This window comes from Morone saxatilis, unplaced genomic scaffold (assembly GCF_004916995.1).
Source record: "Morone saxatilis isolate NCDOM2014 unplaced genomic scaffold, NCSU_SB_2.0 Contig5, whole genome shotgun sequence".
NCBI lineage: Eukaryota > Metazoa > Chordata > Actinopteri > Moronidae > Morone > Morone saxatilis.
In genome coordinates this window covers 18,353,202-18,366,342 of record NW_023340095.1, presented here as the reverse complement: position 1 = coordinate 18,366,342, position 13,141 = coordinate 18,353,202, and the positions used below count along the sequence as shown (strand labels likewise).

Here is a 13,141-nt window from a genome sequence, read left to right as displayed (position 1 = left end):
GACATCTACTGCTTGTTCCCGTTCTCGCGATGTTTCCGCGCCGTCCACATCCAGACCGCGAGAAGATGAGCTATGGCAAGAGAAAACAGACCTGGGGAGGAATTTCACACCGTTTTCAGTCAAAATGACTCCCTAGAGCTCTCTGCGAACCACGACTATGAGTCCGCACAGGCTCGGATTTTCAAGCTGATCGTCATAGGAGATTCAAATGTGGGGAAGACGTGTTTGACTTACCGGTTCTGCGGGGGCACTTTCCTGAAAAACCCAGAGGCAACGATCGGGGTCGATTTCAGAGAGAGGACGCTGGAGCTCGATGGCGAGAATATCAAGGTGAGAGGACCCTACACACACACACACACACACACACACACACCCCTACACCTGCTACACCTCAGTGTCCTGCAAGATTAACACAGCCATCTGCCTGAGGTACGGATCATGTGTGGAGACAGAGACTGACCTGGAGTCTGTTTTCAGACAGTCAGAGGCTGTGGAGGGTGATGATGGCACCGCTACAAAACATAGGCCTACCTCTTTAAAATGACCAGCTGGAAGGCAACATGCCCCAGTAAAACCTACTGTAAAGTGTCTCTTTACAGTAGACATTAGAAGCCTAGAAGGGTATACACCAAAAGTCTACATCTCTGTTGTCTTTAAGGCTCTGAAACTGGAGCAGCTAAATGGAATTCAGCCATTATTTATTAAAGAATGTGCACCTGTGTTTACTGTGACACTGTGATCTGTGTGGAAAAGGCCCCACCTGTCTGTCTCTCTTCACATCTCCAGGTTCAGTGACACATACATTTGATTTGTCTACACCAACCCTCTTGTCACACACTGTGAGCCAGGTCATAGTCTGTACCGAAGTCACAAAATCCCATGAAAAGACTCAAATACACAATGAATTGGTCCTATTAACAGGTGTTATCTGAGTGTAGCTCATTCCTCTGTGCTATAGGCAGTCATTGTTGTTGTAAACGTAATAAAAACATCTGGAACGTGATCAATTATTTAAGATTTATATTTTAAGAAGGAACAAATGCACTTGGAGCTGACGGGGTGGGGAAGGCAGAAAGTAGGGACAGATGGACTAACACATTGTTGACATTAGTCTTTACTTGGGATTGGTTGACAACATTTGAATATTTGAATATTATGAATTAATGATATTAATTAATATCAGCGATACCAATATCAATCTCTGTTCCTGCTGTGCCAGTTGCAGATCTGGGACACGGCAGGTCAGGAGCGTTTCAGAAAGAGCATGGTGGAGCACTACTACCGCAGCGTCCATGCCGTCATCTTCGTGTACGACGTGACCAGCCTCTCCTCCTTCGAGAGCATCCCCGAGTGGATTGAGGAGTGCAGCCGACACTCTGTGGGGCCCATGGTGCCCCGCATCATGGTGGGCAACAAGTGTGACCTGAGGGACCGCCGGGAGGTCCCCACCTCAGCTGCCCAGTGCCTTGCCGACAGCTACAACTTCCCGCTGTTTGAGACCTCGGCCAAGGACCCTGCCGAGAAGGAACACGTTGACGCTATCTTTCTGACTTTGGCTTACAGACTGAAGAGCCACAAACCCATGAGACTGAAGCAGCTGAGCGAGAGCAGCGTCAGGCAGCTGTGGCAGCAGGGAGAGCAGGAGGCAGCAACATGTCAATGCTGAGGATACCTGCATGGATGGAGCCATTAGGAAACAATGCTGGTGCTGAGGAAAGCAGCGTTTCTTCCCAACTCTGAGACTGAATTCATAATGGCTTCTTATGATGATGAGATAGAAAAGGAAGAAACGTCCCATGATTTTTACCTGTTTCCCTTGTAAGGCACAGTTAGTGACAGTATGGACCTATAGGTTTGCACAAAATCAAATCAACATTTCAATGAAATGCATGAATGGATATGGAGGTATGCCAAACATTTGTAGCTCAAACTGCACATAAAATCACTTTGAGTGAAAAAAAACAAAGCATTGCTGACTGCACTTTAAGACAAATTATATGCAATCAGCTGTCTAGTAGCACTACAGCCTATTTACAATATCCCATGCAGACAGTTAATTAAGGGGCAAAATGGATTTCAGTGTAAGTAAAGGGACCAATAAGGTAAATTGAAACTGTGAACATAAACGTGCAATCATTTTCTTTAAGAAATGTCGTAAAGTGATACTTCGGTTTAAACATTTACATGCAGTGTGAGTTTTGGTGCTGTTGCTGAATGTGTATTTCTCAGATATAAATACAAACTTAAGCTTTGTGTCGAATCTTTCACTTACACAGTTCGATGGAGTGAGCTCACTAATGACAAAATGTAGCTGTCTTTTGGGACAAAATGCAAATCCAAACAATTCACTTGAAATGCATGAGTGAATACATGCTCAGCAGTCTGACAATTGTTACGCTGGAAGGTATTGATCTTATGAGGTAAAATCATGACTGGCCTTTTGATGCATGTGTACAGTTTCCAACAGTATGAAGATTTAAATGACAATGTTAAGCTGCACATCAATAAAATAAAAGTGGTTTTATCCGTATAATTTAGATTTTTTAGGTTTCTAAGGTGTGTTGCTTCTTTGATATGATGAACTAGGCACAGATCACAATGTACTTACAAATACTTACACATACACATAATGAAGGATGACATTTAATTTTAGTTTATTTGAATGTACTGCTTATCACATTTTGTGGAAAACACTAACTTAATGCTTCATTCAGCCAACATAGATGGGAGTGTTCAGAAAAACATGGAAATTAATAAACATCTACAATTTTATTACAACCAGGTAAACTCTATTTGCTGATGAAGATCATGTGATATGATTGAAAGCTCCAGAAAAGCTCTTAAAAGCCAGGACTCACCTGAAAATGTGATATTTTTTAACCTCAATTGGACCTAACCTGGTTAAATAAAGGTTAAAATAAAATAAATAAACAAGAAACCTTGTGATGAGCTCCATCCTAGTTTGTAATGTTTAACTCGATTTTGGCGACAACCAGCGGCCAACGTTGGTATAGCTATAGCTCTGGTGACACGTTTACTTAAATCCTGTAAAATACCAAATGCAGTCCAAAGTCTGAGTCGCCAACCAACCGAATTGCATTATCAATTCCGAGACGAGGTCAAATCTTTCTACTACATCAAGAAAACACATTTGATAACGAGACTCTGCTGGAGTAATGTCAGCTCCCCCAACAGCTTTGTTTGGTGTTGACCTCGATCGATGATCACGTTGCGACGTTGTCATATTTACCAGCTTGCTTGTGAAGTCAGTGAATGCAGCACAGTGAACCCGCCGTCTGTATTCCTCACACGGCGTCTCTCTGCGGCCATGGTAACACTGTCCTCAACCCAGGACCTCTGATTCAAACAAAACACAGCAAACAAGTGCTTTTCATGCAGGTAGGAGAATTACTTTCACGTTTTATAAGCAGTTAAAGAATATAGTTTAGGCTGTCGGTCGGTTGTTTTTGTCCACATGCATGTTTAACACTGGGAGGATTAGGTCGCGTTTACGTTATTTATTGCCCCACGAATCGTTTTGTTTTCTGTCTGTGGCCTAGCAGGAAGCTAGCAAAGCTAACGCCGGAAAGATGACAGGGAGGCTCATTTAAATAGTAGCTTGATTTAACCGCCGGGTGAACTGTCTGCGATGAAGTTAACATCTGAAAACCGCAGTGACTCCCTGGCATTAGCTAGCGTAAGCAGCATGCTTTCCGGGCGTAGCTGTTTTATAAGGTAACTGACTCGCACAGAGCTGCACCGACCTGTGAAAAGCAGGATTTACAACGAGGACACAGGACTTGTTGAAGAAAATGTGGTTTTGACCTACAGCCAGTTACAGCTTAATACGTTAGCCAGCTCGTTGTTTCACTACTCAGTCAGAGTGAGCTTACTTGTGTCCCCTCCTCACTGTGTAGCTCTTATTCAGCATGAATCTGGCAGAGATATGTGACAACGCCAAGAAGGGCCGGGAGTATGCTTTGCTGGGGAACTACGACTCCTCCATTGTGTACTACCAGGGCGTCATTCAGCAGATCCACAAGCACTGCCAGTCCCTCAGAGACCCTGCGCTCAAAGTCAAATGGCAACAGGTGAGTACCCCGAGCCCCTTACCTCACCTTACCTTACCTCACCTTACTACACCGTCATTACAGAAGAGCATGCGCAGTGACTGGGCTTCACTACTGCACATATTTGAGAACCACACTGGGTCCTTTGATGGCAACACTGGTGTTGTTGTTAAAAAGAAAGAAACAACAATGATAGTCTTCCTTTAAAAAGCGTGTGGGTTTCAGTGTCGCCCTTGTTCTACACTTCCATTATGAGCTGCTGTGATCTGTTGGTTTGGTAATCTCTGTCAACAAACATTGTGAAAGCATGCCGTAATGTCACTGGTGTAAGTCTGAATTATCTTTCCCAAAGCAGACAGTCAGTTTACTCCCTGTACCATTTACTGGCTTTAATTTGCCTCCATCAGGCTCATATAGTTCGCACCATTGACAATCTTTTTGTGGCACTAACACGTACTAATAAGGTATTTTATTCCATCAGCTGTGGATTTTTGAGTAAAATATAATTTGGTCTATCTGGACCAGGACGGGGTGGTCCTCTGTTGGGCTTCTTCTTTTCTCTGTGGTTTTGGTATATGTTTGTATTTATTGTTGTTTTATTCATGCTGGACTTTTGTTGTATATATTATCCATTGACTGCTGTCTGTAAGCCACAAAGCCCTTCAGGAACAATAAAGCTTTACTGTAAACCCTGTGTTGCTTTACCACACACATCGACACGCAACAACTCCTGATGTTCTGTGATGCAATGCTGATACAGTACTCTCCTTATGTATGTGACCAGGTTAGGCAGGAACTAACAGAGGAGTATGAGCAAGTGAAAGGCATCATGGGAACGCTCGAGAGCTTTAAGTCGGAGAAGCCAGTTGACATCCTTGCCCCTCAGTGCGAGGAGAGACCTGAGGATCCAGCAGTTTGGCCCCCTCCCACCCCTGCAGAACACAGGTGTGTGAGTCCACCACTACAAGATAAAACTTCATGGAGCTTGTTTCTGCTTTTCCTGCTATCAGTTGAAACGTGTAGCTCAAGTTTTTAATGTGTGTTAGCAAAAACAACATTTGGTTGAGGTATTAGTGTAAAAACACACTGATCCTATATTTGGTGTGACATTTATATGAATAAACGTTGGCTATATAGAAGATTAGGACCTCAACATTTAATTATCACATACGTGTGTAGCCCTTGGATTGAGGATGGTTTCTATATGATAATACTCACTGATTGCTGAATAAATATGTACATAGCGCTATTTAGTTGTCAGTTCTTTTGTCATTCTAAGTTGAATGAAATAACTGGGAACAAGCCTGCAGTGTGTGGGTGTTTTATTTTCCCATTGTGGTTTCTCTATTTCACCTGCACAGGGGCCAAATGCCTCTATAAGGAAGCACTTTGAAGTACAAAGAGACATATTTTGCATAATCCGTTTCATCTCACGAGCACAATGTGACTCACCGTACTGGATTCTTTTTTTACTCTCTGGTCATTAAAGGGGACATATCAAACTCCACAGAGAACAAGCAGAGCTGGTTTAAAGTTAATGCCACTCTGTGGAAACATTGACACACTATGTAATGTTAGTGCCACGATTTCCCCATTGGATATTATCTTTGATGTTTCTGACTGCAGGTGTGTCCGACTATTACCCATGTCTGTAGTTTTATTCCTCTGTGTGTGTGTGTGTAGGAATCCTATTGCAGTGAAGCGCCCCAACAGTGCCGTGAAGCAGCAGAGGAAGGACTCCCCCGGTCTGCAGCATCGAGGGGCAGGGCCAGGAGGCCGCGGTCAGGCCAACCCTAAACCAGACCGGCCAGGATTCAGAGACGCCCGAGGCACAAAGGCCAAAGACGATAAGGTCAGTCTACAGCGGTCGATTGCTGGTTGACTTGCTGATCTTAAATGTTAAACCCGTTCCTGAAAAACACCTGTTTTTGCTTTTATTTACCTTTTTGTTTTTCTCCATCAGGGAAAGAAAGGAGCTGGGGACACACCGGGGGACGTAGAGCAGAAGAAGTTTGATGGCACAGGACACGACAGCGACCTGGTGGACTCACTGGAGAGAGACATTGTGTCCCGTAACCCTAACGTACACTGGTATGGTCGCATACACAGACTCCTACATACTCCTTTTACATGTTTTTCTTAGCACTGCTGACTCCGTTCTCTGGTTGAACTGCAGGGATGACATTGCTGATCTGGAAGATGCTAAGAAACTGCTGAGAGAAGCAGTGGTTTTGCCCATGTGGATGCCTGACTTTTTTAAGGGCATTCGTCGCCCCTGGAAGGTACACACACACACACACACATAAACATGCACACTTACATACTATGAGCTTTACATATTTCTTTGACTGACTGAGAAATCACAGAAACCAAAAGAAATAGAAAGGAGAATCGATCATGTGTGAACTAGGTAATACGCTAAGCTAAGTGTTTTATCTGTCACCTCATTAATAATTCGACGATCATTTTATCAATCACTTTCTACTGTGAAGTTTCTTTACTAAGGATGGGAACATTACCCAGAAATATGGTCATAAATAATCAAAACATCATTCCAGTGGTAATTCCCGGTTAATGCAGCATAAAATCACAGTCGTGCCCTCGTCTAATCCCGGTGACAGTAACTGGACAGCAGAATACCATGTGTCATTATAAATGTAAATGGCTATAATCTTTCATAGGCAATGTGCTTCAGGTGTAAATATTTAAATAAAAATCTCTTCTCACATGAATCTCTCCCAGTTTTTGACTGTTCTGCTGTGACATTAAATCATTAAAAACATTTTTAGATCCATCTTCACTCTGTATTGTAACTTAAATGTATGGTGCAACCTGTAATAGCACATAAAGCAGCGTTTGAACCTGGTACAAAAGCCTGCGTTTTTTGTTTTGTATTTTTGCTCAAATTTGAACACAACTTGCTTACATATGTTTGCATCCCTAACATCTTTTGTTAATGGCGCCTGCGCTGTCATGCTGCCTCTCAGCATCTACATGACTCTGCTGAATGACCAGTTAGGGAGTTTTCTTCTGTGCTGGCCTCTGTTGAGCTTCATCATGTGAGGCCTCTCCCCCTCAGGCCCGCCATGTGAGGGTCAGTACGTTATCGGTTTGTTCAGCAGCACAGTGCCTTTCATTTGCCTGATATGCATGCATAATTGAACTCTTTACTCAGTTAAAGTGCAGTGAAATGAAGGATTAATACGTTAGTTCTAGAATAAAACCTATTTTAAGTTTATGACTGTTTTATCGGCACACATGTAGGCTGGAGTTGTTTGTTTCAGTACAGGTGACATTTAGTATAGACGTCTGTGCGGGTCTGTTTTGTCATTCCTCCCCTGCAGGGTTTCTGACTTATTACTGCACACTTACTGCAGGTGAGCCATCCCACTCCTTCCTGCTCCTGCTGAGAGTCTGATCAATCCTGGCTGCATCAGTGTTTTTTTTATATTGAAAATCTATCCGGCCCATCCTGCAGGGAATATATCACACATTAGCTCGTATGGATTCTGTCGCAGTAGGGACTACAATGACATAAAATGTTATCTGTTGTGTCACTGGTGCTTCTGTGATTTATGCAGTCTCCATAGCAACAGACAGACACAAACCAGATGCAGAAACGTCAGATATCAGAGGGGCAGTAATAGTCCTGATGTTTACAGAAGAGATTTGCATCAGGGACGGCAATTTTGTTTAATATTACTGACAATTATACAAAATGTGTGTATCCGATTACACCAAGGCGAGAAAGGGATAGTGACAAAGTAAATTGAAACTTTATTTGATTGCGGGGGGCTTACAGTTTAGTGGAAGACAATTCGTTTACATGCATGGCTAAGCCCAATAATAACAGCCTCTTGTATTTCATGTTTCAAATTTCATCCTCTACTCATCCAGTGATGATGATGCTCAACACCAGCATTATTATTGTCTACAATGGTTGTTGAGCCCACCACGATCTCGTTTCATCCCTCTAATTAAGTGGAGCTCTGACATTTACGTTAAAGACAGTGACTTAACAGCTGCAAATCAGTGTGGTTATTGGAGTCAGCTCTCTGTCAAGGCTCCATGAATCAGAGCTTGAACAACAAACATGATTACTTTCTTTGCAGCACATTCAGGCAGAATATTTCAGTGTCTGCTCCTAGTTTTCAGGAACACCGATGTATTAAAAGGCAATTTTTGTATTTTTCCACCTGGATCATATTTCCTCATGTTGTTGTGTCTAAGTGACTGATGGGGACAACAATTTGTATTCAAAGGTACCCTTTAAGGACTAATACTGATCCCAGCATGAGGGACGTGATCAGTCGGACACTAATTGAACAAGAGATCAGCAATAAAGCTTGACAGTACCTGATCAAATCATGTGAAATCATCAGGTTTTATCTACCAAACCAGATGGACCGGTTGACTTATTTTATATGCAAGGCATTGTATGTGTTAGAAATGTATGAAATTAGTATTATGGAATGAAATAGGAGAATAATACCTAACTGGTAAGCCTGATCAGATGTGTAGTTTGTCAGTGAGGGAGCGGATGTGGTGCTCTCTGCACTCTCTTTTAGCTGCCTTCTCCTGTTTATCAGCCTTGTGGATCTAAATGGTGTGCTTCCTTGCTTCTTTGTCTCTAGTGGATCTGAATGGTGTACAGAGTTTGCAGCAATTCATTCCTAAAAATAAACATTCATTGCTGTTCACATTTTGCATTCATATTTAATGTATTGGAAAGCTGACATACGGGGGTTTTAATGCTGAGGATTACCAGAAAATCACTCTTGTCTAGCATTGTGAAAAGACTCGGAGAAATAGTTGTTTGCTTTTCCAACAATCATCATATGTTTGGCTTGGTTCCAGACCTCTGAATAACTGCCCACATCTCCAAGTTTAATCAGCAATTCAAATAAAATGAATAAATGAGTGAGTGAATGAGTAAAGAAAGAGAAAACAAAATGACAATTCAGTCTGATTTAATTGCTCTGGAATCAGTTGAAGTTAGTCAAATATTAAACATTTCTTATAACATTATATAATCTGCTTAGAATAGTGTTTTATGTCTTGTGCACAAAATGTGTCCCTTCTCTGTGAATGTTTGCTGCAGGCTTTAAGTTTCCACAAGGTGAGCACAGAGAAACTTTCTGTATTCAGAAGACGCATTTTTGACTGAAGCCAGACTTTAACAAATGCATTCAGTCAAGATAAGTTGTCAAAATGAATAAAGGAAGGAAGGTAGTGGATGGATGATCAGTTCTTGTCAGATAACATCTCTGCAGCCCGGTAGCCAACACTGTGCAGACTGGCCTAGTTGATGAGAACCACTGGCCTATAGTAAGAAGCCGGTAGTGAAACTACTGTAGCTGTACATGTGTTTGTGTTTTACATTTTAACAGTGCGTAACTTTTTGTTTTAGGGTGTGTTAATGGTTGGCCCTCCTGGGACAGGAAAGACCATGTTGGCCAAAGCTGTGGCCACAGAATGCGGGACTACTTTCTTCAACGTGTCCTCCTCCACCCTCACCTCCAAATACAGGGGCGAGTCAGAAAAACTTGTTCGCCTGTTGTTCGAAATGGTAAGTTTTATGTAAGTGTATGCGGCCCAGCAAAACCACACAATATCAAACCGATGATGTAAATAATTTGTTTTATGGCAGAGGGAAAGTATCTTAAACTATTAGTTTTTCTTTTAGGCCCGCTTTTATGCACCGACAACCATCTTCATAGACGAGATCGACTCCATCTGTGGCAGAAGAGGAACGTCTGATGAGCATGAAGCCAGCCGCAGGGTCAAATCAGAACTTCTGGTTCAGATGGATGGTGAGTGGAGTGGAGAAATGGGGAGGTGAAGCAATGAAAGGGTTTTAATGGAGTTGTTTGAGAATTTCTCTCTTGAATTAACTCAAGAAAGAAATGTAAAACTAACGTTTGGGATGACTTTGTAGGGCTGAAGAAAGCCTAGCATAAAACAAAACAAATTCTTTATCCTGAATAGATTCCACCATCACATGTTGTAAGAGTACAGTAATACTCATTTTGTAGCTAAATTGTGGTTTTGTGTGTGTTTGGTGACCAGGCGTGGGCGGAGCTATGGACAATGACGATCCCTCTAAGATGGTGATGGTCCTCGCTGCCACCAACTTCCCCTGGGACATCGATGAGGCGTTGCGCCGACGGCTGGAGAAGCGGATCTACATCGCCCTGCCCACAGGTAACCTCATCACTCGCAGACTGATCGCACAACAACCTGAAGCGATGGCCACTGTAGTGGTCTAACAGAGCCTGCACACAACAACCCTTGTATCTGATTAATGGTGTGTGTGTGTAGCTGTGGGTCGTGTAGAGCTTCTGAAGATCAACCTGAGGGAGGTGGAGCTGGCTGGTGACGTGAACCTGGACCTCATCGCTGACAAGATTGAGGGCTACTCTGGAGCAGACATCACCAACGTTTGCAGGTGTGTACAAAATTAGAAAATGGAGGACACAGAAACATTAGCATATCAGATACATGGAAAAGCAACTCTAAATGCTAGCATGTATTCATTGCTGGAGTAGGTTTTTACTTAAATTCTAAAAATATTTATATCACCACCCAAAATAATGTAGTAGATGAGAATGACAAACATATATATATAGTCTAACTCACCTCCTTATTTATTTATTAAAATAGTGCTCATAATGACAGATTTAGGCTGTGTAGAATGATTCCAGCGCACCATGACAAGGGTCAGAGATATAGAGAGACAGAGAAGTGACTCAGCCCTTTTGACTCGTGTGAACTTTACTCTTGCGATCAGGAGGAACCTGGCAAAACATATAAGTGCATGTTTGCCTTTTCTCTAACTCGTCAGCTAAAGATTGTCCTCCTAACCCTAACCCTTACTATAGATTAGGCAACCAGGCAGTGTAAAAAATCTGACCTTTACGAGCTGCAACATTAGTGATTAGCTTACACATTAATGCATCAATAATAATAATTCAGAATAATATAATAAATGAAACTGTCCACATTTACCCATGTAAGGGCAGTGAGTGCTTGCTGATCCTGCTTAGAATGAGTAGCCGTCGTCTCACTCACATAGGGAATCATGTTGATTTGCCAGACACGTTCCACATCAACCAATAACTGGCGAGTGTGCTCGATAAACAACTTAATAGAATTGAATCATTGATCATCCTTCTGACACTTAATAATGATCATTGAGATATCACCGCCGATGATGGTTTTCAGGTACATGTGATGAATTAATGGTGCAGGTGCTATAAATAGCCACAGCTGTGCGTAATGGTCATATGTAATGACAGCTGCTCTGGTGCTGATGGGAAACCTGTGACGCAACACAGTTGGTGAAACCACACTTCATCTTTGCTGTTCTTCTCCCTGACAGGTCTAATGAGTGGAGCAGGCAGAGGTGTCGATATTCAAACAGATGGATGTTTAAGCGCATTTCTACATCCATTTATGGCTAACTAGGAGCGCAAATGGGACATGTGCACGTGTGCTCAGTTCCACAATGATTGAGATTCTTAAAACAGAACCAGGCATACGCCCAGCTTCATACATCTGATTAAACTCATAGCATTACTATATTTAGTCCCCACAGATTCAGACAAAAAGAGGCTTGGATGGGCGATGTCATCGTATTACCCAAACACTTGTAACAGTGTACAATGTAAATACCAATGAAAAGGTCTATTGTCTATTACTAATCAGCTCTTAATCTGTATATATGTACATTGATTTTATCATTACACTTGCAAAATTGCATACATGGCTATTAAATCAATCAGAAAATGATCAACTCGATTATACACATACAGAGTATAATTACACACAAAATGATTATTTGATTAGAATAAATAAGTTAAAATCGTGAAGTGATTATTACTGATGTAGCTTCGTCATTACTGTGTGAAACACACCTACGTGTAAACAGATAACACCAGTGATTATTTTAAAGTATGCATTGATGATTGGAATATGTTAATATGCTGAACCGCAGTTGATGGGTGCTTCAGTTGAACACTTACCATCCTGTACTTATCCTTGTAGCCCTTTCTGTCGTAGCTATGCTGGGTATGGCAGCTATTTTCTGTTCAAGTTTTCTCTGCTCATCTCTGGCTTGCATTGTTTCATTGACCTTGGATGTGTTTGTCAGTATCTTCCACACGCAATCTGTAGCCTGAAGGATTTGAGCCAGTTGGTTAGTAATCACAGCCGAGACTGAGAAGAAGAAGCCAAGAAGTTTTTACAGGAGTAAAACTTTTCAAGGATGCAAGCCAAAATAGTAGAAATACTAACACCCCTGCTCCCCTCTCTGCTCCTGTCTTTACATGTACATCAGAGATGCGTCCATGATGGCGATGCGGCGTCGAATCCAAGGCCTTAGCCCCGAGGAGATCCGAGCTTTGTCCAAAGACGAGCTGCAGATGCCTGTGACAATGGAGGACTTCACACTCACACTCAAGAAGATCTCCAAGTCCGTCTCTGCTGCTGACCTGGAAAAATACGAAGCCTGGATGGCTGAGTTCGGGTCAGTTTAGAGAACATTTAGACCCAGAGGGACCAGAACCTTGAAAGGAGGACCAGCAGCTTTGAAAATGATGAAAGCCTTGAAGAGTAGGTGACTGTGTGTGTGTGTGTGTGTCACAGAGCTGAGTGAACTCTAGTATGTGAACCAGGGAGCACATCGGGGATCAGGATTATACCGGGGCTCAAGTTCACATCAGAAGACTGGTGCCTTTTGAGAGAGCATGATGAGAACTTTCAGTGGCTTCACTCCTGCCCTTTCACAATATTCTCCCCTCGTTGTTGCTTCGACACAATTGTCCGTGTAGAGACTATCAATCATCCGGCTGCTGACTGACTTAAGAGACCTGAGGAAGACTGGGGTGATTCTCTCTCACACAGGGAACTTTTAATGTAAAAAGTAGCCGAATTCACACAGGTAGACCAGGGAATGCACATTAGTTTTACTTGTATATTCGGCCTCTTGCAAGAACATTTTATATATGATTATCCTAATGTTCTCTTACCTTTTTTGTGTTCCAAGTCAGATTTGCCGAACTCTGTTAAAC

General features: G+C 42.3%; 2 protein-coding genes across 4 annotated transcripts; both read left to right on the top strand.

Moving 5' to 3' along the window:
• The first annotated feature begins 49 nt into the window (after positions 1–49).
• Positions 50–2,537, top strand: zgc:101559 (uncharacterized protein LOC492776 homolog). 2 transcript variants are annotated; one of them, XM_035676791.1, is made up of 2 exons: positions 50–330; positions 1,226–2,537. In XM_035676791.1, the coding sequence occupies exons 1-2, from the start codon at positions 73–75 to the stop codon at positions 1,664–1,666; spliced, it is 699 nt and encodes a 232-aa protein (XP_035532684.1). In that variant the 5' UTR covers positions 50–72; the 3' UTR covers positions 1,667–2,537. The 2 variants fall into 2 exon arrangements, with proteins under 2 accessions (XP_035532684.1, XP_035532682.1); XM_035676789.1 differs by having other exon boundaries at positions 1,220–2,537.
• A 741-nt stretch (positions 2,538–3,278) lies between these two features.
• katnal1 (katanin p60 subunit A-like 1) lies at positions 3,279–13,135 on the top strand. 2 transcript variants are annotated; one of them, XM_035676787.1, is made up of 11 exons: positions 3,279–3,399; positions 3,918–4,091; positions 4,855–5,015; positions 5,754–5,922; positions 6,034–6,161; positions 6,247–6,352; positions 9,481–9,639; positions 9,757–9,883; positions 10,140–10,274; positions 10,392–10,518; positions 12,409–13,135. In XM_035676787.1, the coding sequence occupies exons 1-11, from the start codon at positions 3,394–3,396 to the stop codon at positions 12,605–12,607; spliced, it is 1,491 nt and encodes a 496-aa protein (XP_035532680.1). In that variant the 5' UTR covers positions 3,279–3,393; the 3' UTR covers positions 12,608–13,135. The 2 variants fall into 2 exon arrangements, with proteins under 2 accessions (XP_035532680.1, XP_035532681.1); XM_035676788.1 differs by having other exon boundaries at positions 3,281–3,399; positions 3,929–4,091.
• The last annotated feature ends 6 nt before the right edge of the window (positions 13,136–13,141 follow it).

What these genes read in the sequence shown, in the direction of transcription:
- zgc:101559 (XM_035676789.1), top strand. Translation starts at nt 73, where the DNA reads ATGGCAAGAGAAAACAGACCTGGGGAGGAATTTCACACCGTTTTCAGT. An exon ending in TCGATGGCGAGAATATCAAG is followed by an intron (nt 331 to 1,219) that starts GTGAGAGGACCC and finishes CTGCTGTGCCAG; the next exon opens with TTGCAGATCTGGGACACGGC.
- katnal1 (XM_035676787.1), top strand. An exon ending in TCAAAGTCAAATGGCAACAG is followed by an intron (nt 4,092 to 4,854) that starts GTGAGTACCCCG and finishes GTATGTGACCAG; the next exon opens with GTTAGGCAGGAACTAACAGA. An exon ending in CTACATCGCCCTGCCCACAG is followed by an intron (nt 10,275 to 10,391) that starts GTAACCTCATCA and finishes GTGTGTGTGTAG; the next exon opens with CTGTGGGTCGTGTAGAGCTT.